This window comes from Echiichthys vipera (assembly GCF_963691815.1).
Source record: "Echiichthys vipera genome assembly, chromosome: 11".
Taxonomy (NCBI): domain Eukaryota; kingdom Metazoa; phylum Chordata; class Actinopteri; order Perciformes; family Trachinidae; genus Echiichthys; species Echiichthys vipera.
In genome coordinates this window covers 16,057,214-16,081,556 of record NC_139836.1, presented here as the reverse complement: position 1 = coordinate 16,081,556, position 24,343 = coordinate 16,057,214, and the positions used below count along the sequence as shown (strand labels likewise).

Here is a 24,343-nt window from a genome sequence, read left to right as displayed (position 1 = left end):
TGCTTTGTGGTGCATCATAGCCGTGATATATGAGAATTATATCTCGGCTAACGACCAGATCAGATTGCTTGATTCGAGCCATCCGTTGTATTTTACCCTCCACGATCTGCAGCTCCACCTCTCCATATGTTTTAGCATGTGTTGAAAATCAACTCATTAGCGCTGATAGTGTGAATGGTGTGGTGTACCCTCTTAACTATGCAGGCTCAGGAAAAGCCGAGTACAGAGGTTTCACAGTTTAGATCTACTTTCCCAGGGGTTGTTTCATAATCCATCAGTCAACACCAAAGTGATTTTACATAAGCCCCTTTTCAGTTTTACAGAGAACACAGCATATCAACAAAAAAAACCTTCCAACCTATAGTAATTATGTGATGGAAATGACACCAGTTCGCTAAAAGCTGGTTATCAGTCACTCGGGAGTTACAACACCAGAAGGATGTGTTAAAATATATAAATCCTTTCATCTACGTCATGCCATGCAGAGCTTTTACTGTAAAGTATTGTAATCAAAATTGGTACAATTACAACCAATTTAACTATGACTGACTGAAACATGTATTTTATGGAGAGCTTGACCTGATCCCTTAAACCCTAAATAGAGAAGACGTCCCATAATGCTTTGCTCATCACTGACTTTGAGTAAACAAGTGTTTGTGCTCTGCGGGGAAATAACCTGGGCATCATTACCAAGAGCTTGCAACATGTGGACGATTTGTTCCTTTCCTCTCTGTTTTACAGGTTTCAATAGGAGTGCCATCTAAGCCTTGTTTTTTCACATTTGTACCAGTGGTGCAGAAGTTACCAATTGGGAGCATTTTTACTGAGGAGGAGAGACCTGGAGCTCTGACAGGAAAACCAGATAAGGTACAGCAGCAGCAGCAGCAGCAGCATACACCTGGTAAATGAAAAAGTGATAGCCTGTTATCACCATCTAGTTTTTATTATCTGTAACATGATTACTATTACCACTGCTTCGATAAGAAGGCATTCACATTGTCTTACTTGACAGATGATGACTTTATATATGGTGTTCATTTGGCTAATTAAATTTTCTTTGTATTACCACCTGATGCTTGTAGTCTGTCTGTTTGCGTCAGGTAGAAATGCATACTTGTGTTTATATTTTGGGGAAAATTCACCAGCCTTAAAAATTAACCTACTCATCCTGTCTGAGTCCTCACTAATCTTTGTTTGGTTTATCCAAGGCTCCCCCACAGTGACTTCCTGATTGATCCAATACGGCCGTGCCAAAAATGTCAGTTCTCCGAGTGTCCACTAGGAGTAGTTTGCACAAAGGAGCAGTTTCTCATTGACCCCCATGTTAAACAGGCCGTTTTCACAGCATAATTAAACCTATTTAAGGATTGGTACAAAAGTCTGTATGTTTAGGTCATATCTCCATGACAACACTTAGGGGGGTGAATTTTTTTGTACCAGGCTAGATTTTTTTTTATTGGAGGTTAAAGTTTATAAATAATTAGGGGTGCGGCCTCTTGAATGACAGCTAGCCGCTGGCCCTCACTTGACCTTGGAGGCTAGTTGTCAGGATTAGCATGCTAACTCCGACATCTCAACCTGGACTGCAGCCATTCATGTGGTGGCGTGTTACCATTAGTGACAAGATGGTTAGCTCTTCAATCGACTGTACAAACAGTAGGTTTAGTAACACAGTGTGATAGCTCTGTTATGCTAATTAAATAGCCGCACTTGCACCACGACTTGAATACAGCCTACTATTGAAGGCGCCCCGGGATGATTCGGGCCGTGAGGGATGGTGTTTAACAGGCTATGGGCATGGTTCTGTGTTGAATATCGGTTTGAATCATAGATCATAAATGCTGGCTGCCTGCACTTCACTCCCGGAGCTGGTGTGTTTTCTACTAGACTGACACAGGAATGCCTGCACTCGACTCGTACATTTTTTTTTTACAGTCTATGGGTTTATCCCATGAATTCATGTAATCTAGTTTTTGATCCCGAAGCCTCGTGCTACGTGCTAAGACTACCAGTTTAAAGGCACCCAGACTGTCCCTCTTTAAGAATAATGGCAGCTTATGAATATGACGACTTTCTTTTATTCTCTCTATTGGATTTATGATTTTCATCAAACTTATGAGCCTTGACTCGCAATACTTTTACTTTCACTCTCAATAGTATTCGTTCGAACTCTTTCAACAGTAGAGACAAAATAACTTGCAAACTCTCTATGTTAGTGTGCAGATATACTCTCAATACTGATGATGGCCAAAAAAGAGAAAGTAAAACTTGAACTACAAAAGGTCCACGAGACAGACAAATACTTATGCAACTTTTAGGACTTTTTAAATTACTTTTGTTTCTTGTGATCAATCATGCCAGTAGCTTCAGGATTAAATGACACCTTTGCGTCTGATGAAGAATCAATCACACTCTCGCCTGCCACCTTTTAGCAATTACACCAATAACCAGCCGTCGGTGAAACAACTGTCAGCATGTCTCTTCTTAATGGAGAAATGAGCAAAACACATTCACAAGCTGTAATAATTTCTTATGCTTGAAGATGTCAATACAAATTAAGAAATGTCTTGTTGTATATTTCCTCTTGTATGTTTTCCACAAAGGTTTAAACAACACTGGGAATCACTGATTGACACAATGTGATTGTTCGACTATCCAATTATTTTGTACTCCAGGTGCCTGACTCAAACATCACATTTCAGGATGTGTATATCAATATCAAGCATATTCAGGGATCACATCAGATCACTGATACCAGGTACAAGTAAGATTTCTTAGTTCACCATATAAGAGTGCATTAGAAGATGCACCCCGAGTACAAATGTTTAAAGTTATTGAAATCATCTGTCCCTTGCGCTCTTGGCAGAAAGCTCAAGTGATGATTATCAGTTTGCATTCTGATTGCCCAGTGTTAATTTGAAGTATGAGGTACTGAGACACAATCATTCAGCTTCCGTCTTTAATTATCTTCTTGCATCCAATGAAAGGGTTTCTTTTCTGTTTCTACTTATTCTATTCCAACTCTTGTGGACTCCCAGTAGTGTCAGCTGCTAAAGGGAAAAATGTGCTTTTGGATGATCATCCAGCATTAACATCACAGCAGCACCACAGCTCTGAGAGCATCTGGAGAAGTGACTGCTTCTTCTGCATGGAGTCAGACTTCAAAGATCTTTTCACTCGGGGTGGGGTTGGTGGCACCATTTCTCATCTTCCCCCGAGTGGCAGCCCTTCATGTGAATGACAACATATGACTACTAAAAAAAAGTGCAGAATAACCCAATGCTTTAGCATGCATAGGGAATAATATATTCCCATACATGCACATGATTTGATTGATTTGACTATGCATGGCTTATTTCTTTCTGCCATGCCTTCAATTGGACTTCCACTTCATCCATGTCCATAGCTCTATGTCCATCATTCGCTCTTATTGCTGCTCTGTTGTTGTTGTTTTGTTTTGTTATTTGAGCAGTGCTAGAGATTTCCCAAAAGATTTTTGGATTTTGGTGACACCCTTTGCTGCTTTATAACTAGCAGTGGGGTCGTGTGTGGGACACTTGGTGTCATGAACAAACAAACGGAAAGAAGGAAAAAGGAAGAGAGGAGGACACTGACAGAACGAGTCTTGACACTTCTTTTATTAATGCAAAAGTAGCAATACCACAATTTAATGATCATAAATTATCAATGTTTGACTGACTATTGGTAGCGAAATAAACTCAAACTATTAAAAGTTAAGGAGTTAAGTAGGACTCTATATGCAGAATGACTAAATTAGCTTATTTTAATGTTGGATTGTTACGCAACATGTAGTTCAACATTTCATCAACTTTATATAGCAATTATCTTTAACTGGTTCATATTTTATGACATTATGGTATGTTTTATATGAAAAATGTACAGTGTCAGGCTTGTTATAGTGGAGTAAAAAGTACAATATTTCTCTGGAATATAAGCAAGTCGAAGTATAGTAGCATAATACTCAAGTAAGTAATAATTCCTCAAAATTATACCTAAGTATACCACAGTATGACAAAATGTTGAACTAGGTTACTTTTTTACCATGCATTAGATAAATGATCTCAGCATGTGAGAAAAATAATCAGGTACATTTCCACTGTCTTGTGCTCTTTAGTTGTTTTGTTGCTAAGCATGTTAAAACTGTACTCAATGTAACATTACAGGGAAAGATTCTTGCCCACAGTTAGATAAGAAGCTTTATACCAGTCTATTGTTTAGGTGAAATATAATGTTTAAGGGTTGACGTATTTTTGTAATCCAATGATCAACTAAATCTGTCTTGCAGTAACTCGAACGCTCATTTAATGTCTTGTTTCAAAACAATAAGTCAGACTAGCTTCCTCCTCCCTTATTAGCTAATTATTAATCAGTGCCGAATTCCCCAGCAAAAAGGCCTATGAAGACCCTTAAGCTACCCCCTAACTTTGAACCTAACCATAACCCCTAACCCTAACATAATGCTGAATTAAAGCAGCAGAGACATAGGCTTATGTGACTGGGATGACCCCATATTTACCATACAGACATGAAAGTGGTAGGCATTATAATTCTCCTCCGAGTCTCCGCTAGACAGCAAAAAAAGAAAATCAAGCAATTTTGTGAAATTACACTTTAAAAACATACTGTTTATCTATAAACCTTCTCACACAACTTCTTCACAACTTCTTTGAAAATACATTTGTGTCACCAGATTTGAGAGCTTTCTATTAGTTGTTGAAGTGTCAAGCCCGGTGATAACACCATTAAGTCTATTTGTGAACATCACAAACAGTCCATCACTGCACAGGATCTGTGTTCGTCAGTCGGTACAATTGGACTACGTAGATTTCTCCTCTTGCACTCATGTGGAGTAGAGTTATGCACAGGGTCCGTTTTTTGCTTTCCCACACCTGCTTTTTGTGCTACATAGGCCTATTGTCATTTTAAACCATGCCATGCCGGCTCATTAATCCACCACTGGGATTCAGAGCAGCCTTCACTTCTCAGTATGCCCTATTCAAAAGAAAGGGACAGCATATGTGCCCTTTTGCAGTAATTCAAATCAGTGAGTGAAACCTCAAGTGATGATTATCAGTTTGCAGAGTGTCCAGTGTTAATTTGAAATATGAGGTACTAAGACACAATCATTCAGCTTCCCTCTCTAATTATCGTCTTGCATCCAATGAAAGGGTTTCTTTTCTTTTGCTACTTAACCCATTGTCCATCACATATCTTCAAACAGACTAAATTAGTTGAAGTGGTAGCAGGCATTTCCTTTCTGAAATACCCGGAGCAACTGTTATGAGATAGTTTATTCAGTTTTGTGCCAGAAAGAAGACACGCTTAGTTCAGCTAATGAGGAGCAACAAGAATAAATTAATCACATCTGTATTTCTTAACAATTTTGCCTAAAACAAGAACCACACCAAATGGGATTAAATAGTAAAAAATACTGATTTCTTGCCGAAATAGCTATAATTTATCATTCTAGCATTTCTTACTGTGCTTTTAAAATGCTCTCAAAGCATGTTTTTTTATGAAAATAAATTTACATTTAATCGTGTTTTGGAACTATAATTTCAGCCAGCAATGTGAGTCCTTACAGCAACAATACCAAGACATGAAAACCCTCCACTGACTTACTGCATTTAATATATATATATATATATATATAGTTCTAAATATAACTGCTTTTGACACATGATATGTTAAACACAGTCCCAGGGATAAATGTCATTCTGGCAGCCTGTCATTTATCTGAATATTGCCCATCTACAGTACAGTAACAGAAGATTTTGAAAGTTGAATGGTGTCATTATCATGTGATGTAGGATCACAATTAGGTCCACCATAATTGTTGGAATTCATGCCAGTAATGATGCATGTCATTAATCAGTTAGCTTTTTTAGCACAGCTTAAATGTCACATATATAATCTTAGAATATTAATGTAACTTAAGTTCTTGCACATACAATGAACCACAACTATGGTAGATTTATGTTATGATTGAATCATCTGATAATTATGAGTAAGTTCGCTCTCAGCAGGGACATCATAGTGGAGTGAGTGTAAATGATGTCAAACTTGCAAAATCAATTCAACCCTACCGCACTATGTCACATGTATTTCACTTGAAACAGCACACACACTTTAGCAAAAGATAGAAGGCAAATGGCTTAACTTAGTATAAAAACTGGGAACAAAAGAAACCTGGCTTTGAGTTTTAGTATAAATGAGATACAAAGTGAGCTGTAGATGTGCTGGTAGGTGGATGCACCTTTAGACTGAGCTAGGCTAGCTGTTTCCTCTTGTTTCCAGCCTTTATGCTAAACTAAGCCCTATTTCAAAACCCCCTCTTATCAAGCAGAAAGTTATGTCTGTCAGCTTAATCCCTTTTGTCATATTGGTTTTGGAACACATGAAATGCTTAAATTTTGGCTCACATTTGATTGAATTGAAAGGATTTAGGACCAGGCAGAGCTAGGGTTAAATTACTGTGTATGATGGCAGGCGTCTCCTCAGTTGTTAAGTTTGTACTTCACTGATGTCAGCAGGACATATGCGTGCACATGTGAATTACAGCCATGTGTCGGGCATGTGGTGTGGGGAAACCAGGCACACCCCCTGAGCTCAGAGGCTTGCAGAAGTTCACCTCAGGTTTTCTCAGGTTTCACTTGCTCAGTTCCTCCTTAACATTTGCCTCATTTTCTCTTATCAGGACTTAATCGTGTCCCATGAGAAGACCACCGGGAAAACCATGACGGACAGAGAAATATTTGAAGCGGAGATAGTCTTTATCAAAGACTCTGCAGAGGGAGGAGCAGGAAACACAACCCAACGAGGGACAAAACTTCAAGTAAGAACAACACGAGCACTCTCAATGTTGTGCTATGACTGAAAGCTTAGTTTTTGACATTAGTACTATAAAAATATGTCCATGTGTGCGTGTGGGTATGTGTAATATAGCTTTGCAGGGTAAGTATACACTCATCAAGTTGGCACACAGATAAAATAAATGGATGTGACAGTCAAAGGTGGAAATGAATTGCCTTCAAATCTGACGGTTTAATTAGAATCTAATAATAATAAGTTAATATGCAAATCCTCTAACAAGTTTCATAGTTTCTGCTCTATAATGAGTTTATTGTGTGAGTTTCCGAGAGCGACTTCATCAGAGTACTTTCTTCTTCTCTGAACACATTTTTGGTCACGCTGGATTTTAAGAATTTAAAGTAAAAGCACAGAAAAGAGAAAACAATCACACTATAGTTGGCATTTATTAAAAACGTTTTTCTGTTTTTCAGCCTATGCCGGATCACGTGAGCCTCTCTCAAACCAAAGCGTCTCCTTCAGTGAGTGTTCAGTCTGAAAATACCCCCAACCACGAAGTTGCCGGGACAGCCTCCATGGAAACAGCTGTTGATAAACACAGGGGCATTTCCCAGCGGCAGTTTCGCGATACCTCTGGACTCGCTAAGGTTAGGTCGGGTTTCTTTGCAAATAGAGTGTGTGTGTCAGAAGACAGAATGAGCCCCACAGACTCTGCAGACCTGTTCCCCACGCCAGCTTCATCCAGAGAGTCCATCCTCTCAGATGGCTCGGACAGAGATAAGAGCTGGTCGGCTGTGCAGCTTTCCTCTGCGACCTCTCCTGTTTCCTTCAGCCGCACTGTTTCTCCCTGCTCGTCTGTCCGCTCAGGCGTCTTCTCCCCTGCTGTTGTCCAGTTTAAAAGGCACTTTCTCGCTCCTGGCGCTAGTTTGGTTCACACCCCCTGTTTCTCATCATGCGAGAGCCTGTCTTCCTCTGTCTGTCCCCAGTCCCCCCCCCCTCCTCCTCCTCGGCACCGGCCTCCTCTCACCCGACTCTCCCTTCTCACTGCCATCCTAAGAAAAGGCCGTCTTCCTGTCCTGTCCTCTGCTCTGAAGAGGCCTTACACCCCCTGCTGGCCTGTTAACCCTGTGACCCTGTCCTTCTGTAACGCATGCTCAGCAGCCTCCAGCGTGGCTTCCATTCCTCTCGAGTTTTCATCTTGGTTCTCCTCATCTGCATCTATAGATAGTCAGAGCCATGTTCACAGGGAGCCCTATAGATGTGTCACATCTCCACCTGTGCGGTCTAATGAGGTCAGCAGAACAAGCCCTGAAACTCAAGTGAAAAGGTGCTCGGAGCAAATTTGCTCAAGCAGTTCGCCTCAGTGGGAGCAAGTAATATCCCCAACAGCAGTGAAGGGCACTCTACCACGAGTTCCACTGTCTCTATTCCACTCCAACTTACATACTGTTTCTCCACTAAAGCCTGAAGAAATAGACTGTGCAACTTCTAAAAAGCTGCAACACACGCACATGAAACCCATCAATACTGACATATACCTCAAGGGCCCTGCAGAAAACAAGCTAAAAAAACTAATCTCCCCGTCCCCTAAAGTTATTAATGATATAGAGACCTCAGCGCAGCAGAAATTGAGCCCACTGCCAAATTCATCTCTCTCAAGGCTTCACTTGCTTTCTCAACAACTGAGATCTCCCTCTGTCTGCGCTCCTCGGCTTCAGTCTCCTCAATCACACTCAGCGTGTGGCACAGCATCATCACCTGTACCAAACACCACAGGAAGGTGCGAGTCAGTGAGGAGCTGCTCTGATTTCAAAAGTGCCACAACATCGGCTGGTTTTCACAAAGCTCACTGTCTGTCTCCTTCCCGCTACACACCCATGGCTTTTCCCGGATGGCTATCACCCACCGACTCCCCCACTCCTATGCACTCTCCCGCTCCACCAATCAGAGAAACCCCGTCCCCTTCTCTCTCCATGTGCTCCACTCCCTCCCCGAGGCCGTGGAGTGGAATATCAGACTGCAGTGACACGCAGGGTAAAAAAAGAAAGGTACCCGCTCTGCTCTGCCATAATGCATGTTTACACTGAGAATATTTCTTAATATGCTCCATGTGACAAGCTGTCCTCCCACGCTATGTAGTTAAAAACAGATTTCGCTCACTTGATAGTTGGATATCAAGTGCCGTTCTCTGTGCTGAGCTGTTTTTAGATTTCTGTTTGTCTGCATCTCATTTGTTGATGTTGTTACAGATCTTTGCTTCGCAGAGATTTTTTAAACACACTGTTTGCTGGATGATTGATGTCTGAAATGCCATATGTCGCTGCAACAGGGAACCCATCATGAAAAAAATTAACACAGCGACCCTGAGTTTTAGACCAGACATATGGCTTTAAGATAAGTAACACAAGTAGCTCAATAAGAACCATCAGGAATCCATTTTTTTTCAGTGCAAGGAGGGAAATATAAGGGTTAGGGTTAGGGTTGTGTGGGACACTGTCGTCTAGTTGTCTTGCCTGTCAGTGTGGAAAAGTTGTTTTTTAACTGACCTTTTTGGTAACATTTACAGTCAGTCACCTGAGCAGCTGTGAGAGCAGACAAAAAACCCTTCAGTATTGTGCTTGCTGCTGGGCGTTTCAAGCGAGGCTCACTGTTTTGCATGATTAGCGGCCTGCTGCAGTGTGTGATAACGCATGTCCAAAGGAATGTAAAACATGTGGTGAATTTAACCGACACATTCTACAGAGTCAATCTTTAGTAAAAGGCAATAATTTGAATTAATTTATATTCATTGGCTCTTCTCTATGAACTCCAGACACACAAGATTAAGTTAAGCTACAAATCGCTCGCTGCAATTCCCACAAACACCCTCCTGATGGATCAACAGGTGAGTGCACTTATTTAACTCTAATCCCACTAACTCAGCTTGTTGTCCTGTTAAACATTCAGGCAGATGAAGCCCTAATGGAAGTCTGATGTAGACACTGTAGAAATTATGTGAGTGGGGAACTCTTATGGTATACATTTTGCATTTTGCTTTCCTCTGAAAAATTCTCAAGTCTCCACTCACCGGGCTGTATAGATAATTCCATTTTTATTTGTCTTTGCAAAAATGTGTTGACAAAAAACTCACTTCATAATGATTCACAGGTTGTAGATAAAGCAGATGCCTTTGTACAGATGTGTAAAAACATGGCATATTGCTCTTTTATCACTGGCACATGTAGAGCTGCAGAGGAAAGAGCTGTCTGTGAAGAATACAAAGTAAATGAATATGAATTGGCTTGTGGAGACAGAGAGCAGCACTCCTGCAAGGGGCTCAATCTGTTCACTCTGCTTTGCATTCACAGGCAATAGACGAGCAGGTGGAGAGAGAAGAGAGTCCGTGTGACAGGTTGGACAGAGGCGATGCACTAGACACCCACGCTGAGGTATTACTGGACACATCCCTGCTGGGTTTCACTGCACACACTTCATTCAGCAGTCCGGTAACATCAATTATTTCCCACAGATGTACTCCCCTGCTGAGCTCCGGCAACAGTCGCAGGAACTTTACGCAGTTATTGATGAGATTTTGGCAGACTCCACCACTGCAGTGAGTTCAGTTCTATATCCTATTAAATTAAACATGTGCAAATGTTGATTTCTAACATTCAAAAGGGATTTAATGGGTTTATTTTTTTCCAACCTGACCTCCCAGTCACAGCAGTCATCCAGGTCATCGACTCCCAACTTCGGCCTGCAGGTATAGTGTGTTTCTTTATCTGAATTTCTCCACTGGGGGTCGATAAAGGTGTATCTTTAACAGTATGTGACAAGAAGGGCAAGCGTATAAACCCTTGATTTCCACTTTCAATTTCTAAAAGTATGAGTTTGACATTTTGTGAAATAACCAATGGTCTGTTATGAGTTTTACTGAAAAACATACTGGAAGTGAGATCAAAGGGATTTCTGTCTGCATAATCATCAGCACAAGAAATGAAAAGACAGAAAGTTCCCCGCAAAAACACGAGTCATTTTCATGTTCCCATTTTTCCATCACTAGAAGCTTTTGTAACAATGTTTTATTTAATATATTTCTTTCTTTCTTTGTTTTTGACTTTCAGCAGAACAACTCATCATTTGCAAAATCCTTGGGACGTGAAACCAAATATGTGAGTAAGAGTCAGGTGGTTTTGTCCATTGAATTAAAGGCAAACATTTTTTCTGAATACTTCTCCTCCTAATACACTCCTCCAAAGTGCCAACCCAGCCTGGCACTAGGTTAATTTTCTTCATATTAATGTTTTACAGTTTTAATCTCACATTTGCAGGACTGATCTTTCACCACAAGTCAACACATTATCATTTGTGAACACTTGTATTGTGCTTGTATTATGAGTTAATATTAATGCTTAATATTAGCTTTTTTGATAAGAAGGTAGATTCTACTCTCATGCGGTAAGCCTAGCTTAGCATAAAGACTAAAGACTAATTATTTTGTGTATTCAGACAGAAAGCTTGACCATTGTTTTGCCAAATTTAACCATTGGGCTATTTGTGTTTATTTGCGGTACATTATCTGGATACGCACACACACATTTTTTTGCGCAAGTTAATTTTTTTAAAGCTTATGCGGTCATGTCTTTGTGTCAAAACACGTTGCCCCAGCAACTGTTGAACGTATTTTATGATGGTCTTCTTTCATGACCTGCACAACTAACAATATATGCTTAGAATTAGAATTTAATGGATAATTAATTTCACCGAGAGTAGAGGCAGAGAAGCTGGAGGACATGATAGAGAAAACCAGAAAACGTTTTCTCCATAAAATATAATCATGTTTCACCAAAATCAGTGTTATGCACTTTTCCACGAGAGTTACATCGTAAAAAACAGGCATTTGGGGCACAGTAGGAATGACAGAGGCACTATTTTCTGTGGCCTGGGCTACAGGCCACAGTAGCATCAAGTTGATTTTGAAGCCCTTCTATTAAGGTAAAATGGTTACATAATGTTACTTTAATGTTCTTCTACTATTTATTTATTTATTCAGGCGTCTGTATGCAGCTTGCACCCATCTACTGGTGTGGAAAGAAAGCTTGTCACCCCTAAAAAGGTACCTATTCAAATATTATTGTATCAAGTTGGGGCTCCTGCTGCATCGATTATTAATGGCAAAGTGTCTTGGAAAGAAGGAATTAATTCCTCTGTCATCAAACTCTGAATATTTCCTTCCAGACAAAGCCCGGGGTTATTCGTCCAATGACGGCCATTCCAAAGCTGACAGTCCAGGACGAAGAAGAATTTCATCCAAACCCTTTCAGGCAGTTCGCCGTCAAGCAGACCTCGACTGACAACAGAAAGGTAGACTGGTGTTATACTGCCTGTGTATGTTTTCAAACCCATATTTTCTTTAAGTGACAGCAAGATATTAAAATCTGTCTTTTTTGTATCACTCCTTATGGTATTAAAGTGTGGCTGTTAAAAGGGTCTAATCAATTTCAGTTACAATTGGACTCTATATACAATTTTACTGTATTAATGGTCACATAATGATACCTGAGCGAGTTTCATCTGCTGAAGAAGACCTGCTAATATGTACTCTGCACAATCCCAGGAAATTACCTTAAATTTAGAATATTCTATCACAGATATCTGGTGAAACAGATCTAATCATGGGTTCATGTGATGAAAAATAGATATCAAATTGAACATACCTTTCTGCCTATGGTAAATTTGGTACAATATTTTAAATGTGATAACTCTATTTTTAGTAACTCATGCTTGATTTCTCTCTCTCTGACTTTTTACGGTTCAGTTTTTATTTCAAATGCAACATTCATCTAATTTGGTAAGCTTACATTAAATATACTGTACCTTAGCTATGAACCCTCTCACTTTTATCAATTTCAGCAATATTAAAGCAATTCCTACCTTTACACTTTTCTTTTGTAATCTTAAAATGCTCCTAATAAAACCCACCAGGTGTTAAAACTAATCAATATTCAATTTTCATATATTTACTTATTTTTATTCGGCCCGAATAAAATTATTTGCAGAGCTTCATGACTGTCACCTGTCGCTCCATTTTCACTTGCGCTGCTTATGATGCATTTAAGTGCCATGGGAAGTCCGAAGTTTCGGTCCTCCGACTAGGCAAAGTGCACTGGAATGCCTGTCACAGTGGAACCTCCTACTATCAAATTCAAGGGAGGTCGACCTACCCCAAATTCGCTATTAGGAGGTTCAACTTTTCGAGGCATTCCAGTGCTCTTTGCCTAGTTGGAGGTCCGAAACACCTGACTTCCTATTGTAGTGGAACGCAGCACTTCACGTGTCAGTGAGAGGGTGGGAATTTGGAGGGAATCGCTGTGAGACATGCAAGAAAGATAAGAATTGCTTTAAATAATAATGACAAAGCATTACTTTGATGAATCTGAGTTTGTCCCAGAGTCAGATCCATTTTTAGTCCAATTTCCGAAATATTGGCGCTCTGAGTAGGAATCAGGTGCGTGAGAATAGGGAGAACACATACAGGGCAGTAGCTCTCCAGGAGTAGGCTAGAGCATCAGGTTAAACAAATAAAGTCCTCAGTCCATCCATTTATCTGAAGTCACCTCATCTACTGTGGGACAAAATCAATAGGATGTTTAGCTTAAAGGTGATAGAAACTTACTAAAAGAAATAAGATACCTTTATGGCCCGTAACTATCCAGTTTTGCCATGTGGTGTCTTCTCCTCTTGTTCGATTTTTCACCATATCGTCTGTCTTGTCGGCCAGCCTCGTCAAATCCTCTGAGAGGACGATTCCTTTTGCTTCTCCAGCTGTCGAGTTTCTGGCGTGTCTCCAAACCTCTTCTTGTCAAACTACTTTATCTGAAGAGCTTGGGAAATGGGCTTCTGCTCCACACTTAATTTTGCTGGACGACTTCGGAGCAGTGTAGAGTTTTTGATACAACGTATAGGGTGAAGTATCATTTTTAAAGGGTATAGAAAAAAAACCAACACTTTAACAATATAAAACAGCTTGACTCCTCGGGTTAAGTATTCTTCACTCTGCCTCAGAGGATCTCGGTAACAACTCTTGCTGATGAAGAAAAACAGGTTTGAAAAGCCATCAGGAGGATAAGCCTATAAATGGTCTCATTTGTCCAGGTCATCGTTATCCCCAAAGCAATTTCAGTCAAAAGCAACTGGACTTGGTTATTTGTCTAGGAAGACGTTTCACCTCTCATCCAAGAGGCTTCATCAGTTCATGTACGCATCTGACCAGGCTGGGACTGGTCCAGCCTGGTCAGTTGCGTACATGGACTTTTGACTGAAATTGCTTTGGGGAACAGGAGGATAGATGATTGCAATTTATCAAACCATCTAGCATACACAACAATGAGAGATGGTAAATGTCAAACAATACTGTGCAATACAACGACTACAGAATCACTGGCCGATAATCAGTGTAGCATCAAGTGTATCACAAATTTTAACTGAATTTCAAGAAAATTGGCAAAACTAATTTCAAATAAATGCTTGTTTCCATCCTCTACTGCTAATTCTCCAGTCAGAAAACCATGACACTATTCCAGAAGAAGAGGGTGCAATAAATATGACATTTATGTTTGTTTCATCCCCTTTGTTGCATTTTGTTTTTATAGATAAAAACTTTTTTTGCGACATTTAAAGACATTTTCAAAAATGAGGGTGTGCCACCACCACAGCGACTTCCTGGTTGATTCAATAAGAAAGTGCCAAAAATTGCAGTTTTCAGTGGCCACTAGGAGCAGGAAATAGAGCAATTTCTCATTGACCCGCATGTTAAATAGGCCGTTTTTCACAGCAGAATTAAACGTATTTAAGGCGTGGTATAAAACAACATTCTAGTCTGTATGTTTAAGCCAAATCTCCATGACAACACTGAGGGGATGTATATGTCAGCTAGGTGGATATATCCCCCTCCTCCCCAAAAATTGAGGCGGAATCAAAGTCTGACAAGATCGCGACTCCCGTAGGTGAGTACGTTCGGAGCCTGTCTAGAGAACGGACCTCGATGGTGATGCTACGTCCATTTTTTATACGTCTTATATGCAAAAATTAAAAAAAAACTTGAAAAGAGGTGGATGGAAAGTGTATTTTCTCTCTCTGTATGTGACGCACATTGTTCCTCATCAGGATTGTAATAAATTTACATTTTCCATACAACAGGCAAGTTCTTATTTCCCAGAGCCTTTTCCCACACGGTGACTGGAAGTGATTAAAAACCAGAACACTCCACCATGACTTTGCTATCAAATTATTACTAAAAGCACAAGGTTAAGCTTCATGCTTCATGTGCTTTATGCAAATTTTGTCTGAATCGTATTCATTTCTTTAACATATTTGACATTAAATGTCAATGTCAACAAGATTCTAGTTATGCAAAGAACTACTGAGACGGGGAACACTTAAACCTTAACAATGCAGCGAGTGCATGCTTTCAATAATCTTCCATATCACGTCAAGGCTCCTGACATGTTTGACTCAAAAACACTTTTCTCTCTGACAAGGCCGTTTACATCCAGAAAGACAAACAATGTTATTTATGATGCGGATATATTATTATATTCCAAAGTCTATCTTGTATTCAGCTTTGTAAATGGTTTGTCCAGCTTAATAATGTGTGTAAGGACCAATGACATATTAATATTCAATATGTAATGCAATATGCTCCTTACCTTGGAACAGGCAATGTATCCTGCTATTGTGATTTAAATTCAGATCTTTGATTTATAACAGTCAACAACATTCAGTGAGTTGTTTGCACAGAGTCGATTAAGTTGTTGTGTGCTGCTAGCTGACACTTCGTCTTAGTTTGCAGTGAAGATAAATAAAACTTTAAAATCTGTATACACTTGTTGCAGACATGCATTTTTTTTTTTAGTTTGGTTGGGATTTGATATTATGATCATGCAAGCATAGTTCCACATTCTGGGAAATATACATATTAATTTTCTAATAGTAGATGAGAAGATAAATACTACTCTCATAGTAAATACAAAACAGGGAATATGAAGCTTCAGCCGGCATAGAGAAACAGCTATCCACCTACCAGTACTTCCAAAGCTCACCAGTTAACACAGTTCATCTTGTTAGAGTAAAACTGACACATTAACCTTGTTCTGACCTGGCACTAACATAGGTCTGAGTGATCCAAGTGAACAGCTCTAACTACAGGTAAAAACATTTTTAGGATGCACTGAAGACGCATTGGGATCGGATGTCAAAAACCGAATTCGGAGGTGGCTCAGGGTGCATATGTCCACATTAAGATAGCATAGATAGATAGAATACGTATGCATACTCAACTGCCGCCCCCTGCCTGAGAGGAAGTACGTCCTCATTCACGGGCTGTGTCCACAACATCTGAGCCTGTAGCTCTGAGTATTTTGGCTGTTACATTATTACTATTTTGAAAGTATTTCTCATGTCACAGAAACCACTGAGTGACTCCTTTGTTCTGGATGTTATTACCAGACTGTTGGCGGTGTGTCCATTTTTACCCCTAATTCAGCAGCTGTGGATGAGCACATTTATTTCCTTAACATGAAGGTAAACTGATGCAGCCAACGAGCTGAACACGGAGAATTTTAAAAGTGGATTTCTTTTTACTCTCCCGCACAAACCACGGCAGATTAACATCGTTATCTATATGTTCATTAAATACACCCAAAATTCTGAACATATTACACACAAACAAGAGAAGTAGGGAATCGCTCTTTCATGAGTGATCGCACTTATCAGTTGTAATGATTTATGTGAGATTAGAGTTACCAATGAAATTCACACACAACACAACACTAACAAAAACTGGTAGGCTAGGTTATCGATATCCTAAACGGAAACGATGTACGTGGTGATTTATATAGGGAAGTGGAATCATATCACAAGTGGTCACTGAAGATACAAGTGGAGATGCATGCTACTGCCAGGTCTGAACACACAGACTGAGAGCTGTCCACTTGGGATCTGATCACCAAGATCGGATAACCCTACCAATAAGAAACTGGGCCATAGATAATGACATACATGTAAAGGTTTACAGGCAGCCAGTTGAGAATCCATGCAGGAAGGGACTGCCCCCCAATCTAGAAATAGTCCAGTACATAACTCCCTTTAACATCAGAACTAATTAAACAAGTGAATTAACAATAAAACAAATTAGATGTGAATTTGAATTTGATTTAAAGTGAAATTCATCATTCAAAATCATCCCGTGGTCTTTTTCGACACTTGCACACATCAAATAAGCCATTTTCGTGTATAAACTATTAACGGAGGTATCCTGGAGAGTCGCTAACAGTCGCTAGCAGTCGGATGTGGCCAGCACCGACAGCTCCGGGCAGTACGGTGAAGCCATTAGAGCGGCTTTTTAAACCACTTATACTGCTCAAAATGACACCAAACCTCTGCAGTAGCATTGATAAGTGAGTCCCTACACATAAAATGAAGCACCAACAACGTAGTTAAACCTGGAGTTTATTAAAAGAGTGTTTTGAAAGACTTACCTACTGAGAGCTGCTGAAGGCAAAAAACTTTTGAAAAAGTGATTGTTGTCTTCTTTTGAGTTGAGAGGGTGGCAGGACGGAAGTGGACCGCAAAGTCAAAAACCAGAAGGCGAAGGCACCAAAACTACCGTTGATCTTAACCAACAAAAGGTGCCGGTTAGGGTTTGTCATGAAAAACACTTGGTTAGGATTAGAAAAAAGGTTGCGGTTTGGTTTAGTGAAGACATGAAGACATGAATGGCCGGGGAAACAAACCCTGCGTGCCTGGGTGAAAGTCCTGTGTTTTGCGATCAATCCAACACCTTAACCTACCTCCTTAAGTGGAGATATGTCACATGGAATACACAGACAATGATTACGTGGAATGTACGCAAATTCGCGCACATTACTTTTTGTTGTTACATGTTCAAAAAATGCACAAGGGTGATGCAGTACAATGTTCTGTAAAAGGTTTTTCATTATTCTGCAGATCGCCCGTTGGCAGTAATTTGCAAAGAAATGCGTCGAGGAAAAAGACTTTTAGAAAGAAAATATGAAAGTAAACAATGCAATATTAATTTGTATATAGTTTATGAGGAAGGAAAGGATACAAGATTTAAAATACAGCTTTTGTTTGTTCACAGTATAACTCCACAGGGCACTTTTAATTTAGGAATAACGTTGGCATTTCCCACTCAAACGGCTAACATGAAATAATTAAACAGCAGGTTTGAACTAACATGAAATAATTAAACAGCAGGTTTAAACACAGATGTGTCAAAGATGTATCCTTGCCTCGGCAAGGTTAAAGTGAATCGTGTAGAGCCTCAAAAAAAATAAAACAAAAACAAAAGAGGAGAAATATTGCTCTGTTTTTTATCAAGGGGATTGAATTAGACATCAGTATCCTGATCCACCTTTATGCAGCAGTTGGGTTGTTCATCCACAGACAGACCAAGAGGCTTTATCAAAGGTGCAGAGCAATACGCCTCTGGACTGAATTGGATAGAACTACAACCAATCAGACCCATAACGGAACCGCAGTGATCGGTCAGAGGAAAACAATGGCAGTACAAACGGTATCAAATTACAGATAACAGTACAATAAAATGAGTTTCAGAAAGCATTTTATGTGAGAAAAAGGCAATACAGTAACAGAATATTGAGTCATATTTGATCAGCGCTGCCCAGTTTGTCAATTCGACCTGAGTGAGCCTGAAAAACGTATGCGATAAACAGGCCTGCAGTCCGGACGCTGTCAGCCATCGTCTGAATAAATATGCCTTACATTAGATGTTGCGATTGCCAGACCTTTCTGCCAGAACAAATGAAACATGAATTGGACAGATTTGTCTTGTTTCCAGGTTAATGAGCCTACACAGTCTGCAGCAAAATTAGTATTTTGCACACGGATGGATGGGCATCTGCAACATTTGACATTGGAAGACCAGAGTTCTCGTCCCTGACCATTTGGCCAATATAGCAGACAACACATTGTTTTGAGCATCAAAATTACATTGAACAGCCCAAAAGACTTATCAATAGAATTGTGATAATAAATAGAGAAAACATAGAGCAGGTGATTGATATCACCACGCAATCCAGAAAGATAATAGTCAATTATAATCAGATACAAAATGAATATTCATGCCAGTGCAAACCTCAAGCAGCCACAGGGGGGACTAATTTCAAGCAATTTCACTTCAGGCTGAAATTAGTTCAGATTGCAAGTCTAAATGGAAATCGAAATAAACTGTTCCTCCGGCCTCAATGCATGAACCTAAAAACTTTGGTGTTTGTTTCTATTTCAGATGGAAAGTATGGGTCTTGAAGAGGCAGGAAAATATTTTTACCAAAGGTCAAAAAGCCAGACGTTGAGGGAAGCGAGGAAACCTGAAAGAAGAGTATGTGATCTGCAGATAACAGAGCCCGAAGACCAGATGAATCCCGCTGTGAAAGATGCTTTAAAATCTTTCAGTCCAACTGATGGACAGGTGGAAGCCTTTGAGACTCATATTTAAAGCATCAAACCTTTTTTTCTAAATTTTTACTGAACAATTATCTGCTAAGACACTAGCCGCATTCAAGACTATGGCATAGTAAAAAGAGGAATGATTGGTTAATTGCACCTTACCTGAATAAGTGAATGAGCGCACACACACACACACACACATATATATATATATATATGTACAGCTGTTTACAGTTGTTGCCAAAAAGTGTTTGATAAGCCTTACAGAGATGATAAAAATTAATAAAAACTGACTGACTGACTGACTGACAGTTCTCTGAGACACACCCCTTTCGTTTGGCATACCTAACGTGCTGAGTTACTGTTTCTAAGCAATGCTCAGACACTGGTTGTTTTGGTGATGGGTTTAGTGAGTAGTTAATTGGTGCAAAAAAAATCCAACAGCAAAGATTTTAAAAAAATGGAATCCCTCACAGACCATTGTAGTATAACATAATACATCATGCAAATTTTGTAACTCATTCAACCTCTATAAAATATCTATAAATTTAAATATTGTTGATTGATTTCAGGAAAAGCTGCAATGTGCAATAAAGGGTATCCCTATCGTAGCTTATGCTCTGAGATTTATATCATTATGTTGCTGTATGTAGATGTCCGTATGAATAAAGAAAATAACTTTGATGATGTGAAAATCTGCTTGAAAAAGGTATAAAATAGGTATATACAGGCATGTTATTAATGGCGAGGATCTCTCATACATTCATTCATTCATTCATCTTCAACCGCTTATCCCTGGGTCGGGGTCGCGGGGGTGCTGGAGCCGATCCCAGGTGACATCGGGCGTGAGGCGGGGTACACCCTGGACAGGACGCCAGTCTATCACAGGGCACATAGAGACGAACAGAGACAGACAACCATTCACACCTACGGGCAATTTTAGACTCATCAATTAACCTAACACATGCATGTCTTTGGACTGTGGGAGGAAACCGGAGTACCCGGAGGAAACCCTAGCCGACACGGGGAGAACATGCAAACTCTGCCCAAACTATGCTACATGCTGATCATTTGATGACTCTCATGGATGTAGATTGATTACCGACCTGTTGATGCACTCACAGCCTCCACTACCTACTGCGCCTCAGCTGAGATTTGCTCCAGCCCTCTGCGACCCTCTAAAGAATATGTGATTGTAGCTGGATAGAAATCCCTAAAGCAAAGCCTATTCAACCTCAAAGAGGCTCTTGGAGACATTTAAATGGTGCAGATGATTGATGCACTCACAGCCTCCACTACCTACTGTAGGTCACAGTGATACAATAGTCCAATAGTCCAACAATGAGTGCCAACAATCAAAGTCAAGATTGATGAAGCAGCATTATAAAATAAATCTTCAATGATAGCTAATGATCCTGACCCTGAATTTAAGAGCTTAGAGCACTGTCATTTTGTTGTTGGACATAAGCTTAATTTATCTATTAATCACATTTAAAATATGATCATTTTAGAGCAGTTTTTAGTCTAGTTCAGGTTTTGGTCGACTTCTCAGGTCTTTGGCTGAACTGGGTGTTAGGCACTACCAAATTAAATTATATTAATGCATTTCTTTCTTTTCCTTTATTTAAAACATTGAGGACTATTGAGAGCAAGTTCTCTTTTTCAAGGAAGTCCTGATTACACATAAACAATACAAACACACAATTTACAATATACAGAAGGGCTTTAAATAAAAAGGTAAACTGGGATAAGCATGTTGAGCTATTTCTCAAGCCTCTGCAGATTGTTCCACTTGTGTGGAGCACAATATGAACTTAGTCAGTGCAGTACACCTTGTCATAGAGCCAGAAACCAAGGAATTTATAAGGGGATGCTCTTTTGACTTGGGTCCCAAAAAGGGTAGTAATATTCACTTCAGTGGGACAATTTTTTCTAGAGAACAGCTTGTATTTTGTTTGATCAGAATTTCACAGTGATTTAGGATCGATTAAAATTTGTTGTACAGCAGAGAAATCAATATGCAAGTTTTGAGCTGTCTGTGCAACAAAGGGCGATGCATATACAATGGCGTCATCCTCGATTAATTGATCTGTTTTAAACATTTACACCTAATTAATTTATAAAAAGTGTAAATAAAAGTGGACCTACAATAGAACCCTGTGGCACACCTTTGTTAACACTCATAAAACTGGACTGATGTGATCATTTGCAAACCATTTACAAGATTTGTCATGTAGGCGGTCATGTAGATATAGGCATCACAAAATAATTTGATGATTGACAGTATCAAAAGCCTCAGATAACTTAATAAAAAGGGGGACACAATCCTGCTTGTTATCTAAACTACTAGTGACATCATTCAAAACTTTCAATGCTGCCGCCACAGTACTAAGTCTGAAACCTGATGGATAAGATAAGCGTTGATAAAAAAAATTCCCTCACATGACCATTTACCAGTTTCTCTAAAACTTTAGCTTGGCATGATAAGTGAGGCTGACGTAGGCAGTCTTCCAAACGTCAGGGATGCTTTCTTTTATTACAGTCAGATTAAAATGTAAATTAAGCATAAACCCGAGAGGAGGCTGCTAGTAATAACATCCTGAAATCCAAAAGTAGCAACAGCAGAGATCCTGCAGAAACCCTATTGAACAGTGTCATTAAACTGAATGGTGGTCATTCAAGGAACAGCAGTTTTTGGCACATTAACTGCATTTAACATTCACTCGGTTAATACAGTAGGATTCGAGCTCTGTTTAACTCAGGAACTGAATGATGAGTATTTTTTATTACCGCTGGCTGGATTAGAGACAGGTTGTTGAAATAAAAGTTAACTGACAAAAGCTGTAGACAAGCTCCTCTTCTTTACCTCCTTCTATAAACACACTGTCATCCTTGTCCAGCAAAGGACAATCCACAGCAAAGGATCAGTCACTCACCACCAATTTTCAAGACAGCAGTATTGTTATGTGGGCATACATGGCAACAAGTACATTTCACTTCTGTTTGGCCATCTTACACCCCCGGGCTTTGGGAACAAACGTGCACACATCACAGTCAGCATGAAAGTACACATTAAGTCTGCAGTTTTGACATTCAGAATCTCTGTATATCACAGCATGACAAGAAGAACTTATCAAAGTGTGAGGGGGTGTGGAGATTGTCTCTGCTTTAGTGCTTGAATTCCACACTGCTCCTTCCTGTTTATCAGATCTATTTTGACTTTTAACAAGGTTTTCAAGCGTCTTTCATTCTAGTTTTTCTGCACTATTCTGTCAACAATTATTCAAATGTTATTATTTGACCATGTATTATCACATCACTTTACTTCAGCTATTTTCAACGGATTAAATCAATATGACTCATATGTAGCAGACTGTGCATAGAAAACAAAGGATAGAAGGACACTCATCTGTTGCATGCTGCTTTCGGAGACTATTGACATATTCACAGCAAAATGATGCTACTCATCCTTCAGACCTGGATCAGTCAATGTGCTTTGAACAGGCCTGAAAAGTACTGAAAATGGTTGTTTCTACTGAGAAAAGAAAAGAAAATGTACACAGCATTTCATGACATCAATAGTAGAATAGAGAGAGCTTAGCTTCCCGCTTTAAAATGATCAACACTTTGATGCATCAACAATTATAATCCAATGTTAAGATTTACTGATCCATTCTGCATAATGAGTTCTTGTATTTTAGGTATGATACGTACATTTTTATGCCAGTAATTACGCAGTGTTACATGAGGAAGATTTAGAATACAGGAATATTACTTCTACAGACTAGTTTACACTGTAGTTACTTTACTAAGGTAAAAGATCTGAATACTTCTTCCACTATACTGCAAAATGGTCTGAAAATCATATAGGAGTATGCTCCATGCAAAAAATATATAATTCAAGGTAACAAAATAGTAATTTATTGCCACATTCTGCCCATTGTTTTACTTCAACGCGCAATGCTAAATAACTGATGTTACTAATTAATTATTCAACAAATGTTGTCAGTAATTTAAATGTTTTCTAGTACCCCAGCTATACATACTGAAATCTGTCTTTCTATAGTTGTCCACATGTGTTTGATGTTAACATGAGCCCTGTTTTGGAACCAGAATAAATCCAACATTCTCCCCAATTAAGGCCAAAGATCACAACAAATACAGTAACATAGTTTGGCACATACTGACATCAGTGTACCCAGAGATACCTATAAATGTAAAAATGATGTAATGACATGCAATATTTCAAGCTTGACATAGGGGTATGGATTTATTGTATGTGAACTTGATTGCTGGTCTCACAGGGTTTTATGAGCAGGAGAGAGGCAGAGAGAGGTGGACTGTCAGTCTGTCAGTCTGACACTCGCTTTTTAGAAAAAATAAATCCTTCAGATTTCAGTTCCATAATGAGATGAATGAGTTTTTTCATAGCCTCTGTGATGTAACACACTGCAGACTTTGGCTGCAGCGGATGGAGCTGGGATTAGTTGTTTTGAAGTTCTTGGAGCACCCGTGATCCTCAGCTGTGCCGGCCAGCTGCCCCCACATCATGAGCATGAATTATGGGCCTTCAATTTGTGAGGAAAAAAGGAGAAAGGAAGCCAAAACAACACAAGGAGATCATCTTTTGGATGGCCTCCAGCCAGAAACTTAAAAACTAAATATGTAGGATGATCAATTCTTGTTTTAGGGTCACAGAAGAATGTTAAATCCTTTAAATCCTAGAATCAAGAAATCTTTGTTTGATACTGAAATGCCTAAAAAATGCTAAATCATTCCCTTGTGAGGATTGCTCTGCAGTTACAATGACTGTAGTTATTGGAGCAGCAGAAATAGTCCTACAAGGAGATGTTAATGCAATAGTAGTATAACTTTAAATGCTTTATTCAGCTGATTTTGGATGGAACAATCAAAAAACTGGATAGTGATATTAGAAATGTACAGGAGCGTAAAACCAGCTTGGAATTTACCCAAGAAATGTTTGAAGAGAACAGAAGGGGATACACTGAGATTGAAACAAAGATAAAGTCATTTGAAAACAACA

The 24,343-nt window shown here is 39.4% G+C and overlaps 1 protein-coding gene across 4 annotated transcripts in view; it reads left to right on the top strand.

Moving 5' to 3' along the window:
• The window catches only part of mlip (muscular LMNA-interacting protein), a 28,994-nt gene extending 5,359 nt beyond the window's left edge, over positions 1–23,635 (top strand). The window contains exons 2-12 of one of the 4 annotated variants that reach the window (XM_083922935.1): positions 742–867; positions 6,719–6,856; positions 7,305–8,879; positions 9,644–9,715; positions 10,179–10,259; positions 10,340–10,423; positions 10,529–10,573; positions 10,938–10,982; positions 11,864–11,926; positions 12,049–12,174; positions 19,139–23,635. In XM_083922935.1, the coding sequence (XP_083779061.1) occupies positions 742–867; positions 6,719–6,856; positions 7,305–8,879; positions 9,644–9,715; positions 10,179–10,259; positions 10,340–10,423; positions 10,529–10,573; positions 10,938–10,982; positions 11,864–11,926; positions 12,049–12,174; positions 19,139–19,348 (2,565 nt within the window). In that variant the 3' untranslated portion in view covers positions 19,349–23,635. Of the gene's footprint in view, positions 1–741; positions 902–6,718; positions 6,857–7,304; positions 8,880–9,643; positions 9,716–10,178; positions 10,260–10,339; positions 10,424–10,528; positions 10,574–10,934; positions 10,983–11,863; positions 11,927–12,048; positions 12,175–19,138 lie in introns of those variants that run through there. The other 3 variants (XM_083922934.1, XM_083922937.1, XM_083922936.1) reach the window with 3 other exon arrangements.
• Positions 23,636–24,343: the final 708 nt, after the last annotated feature.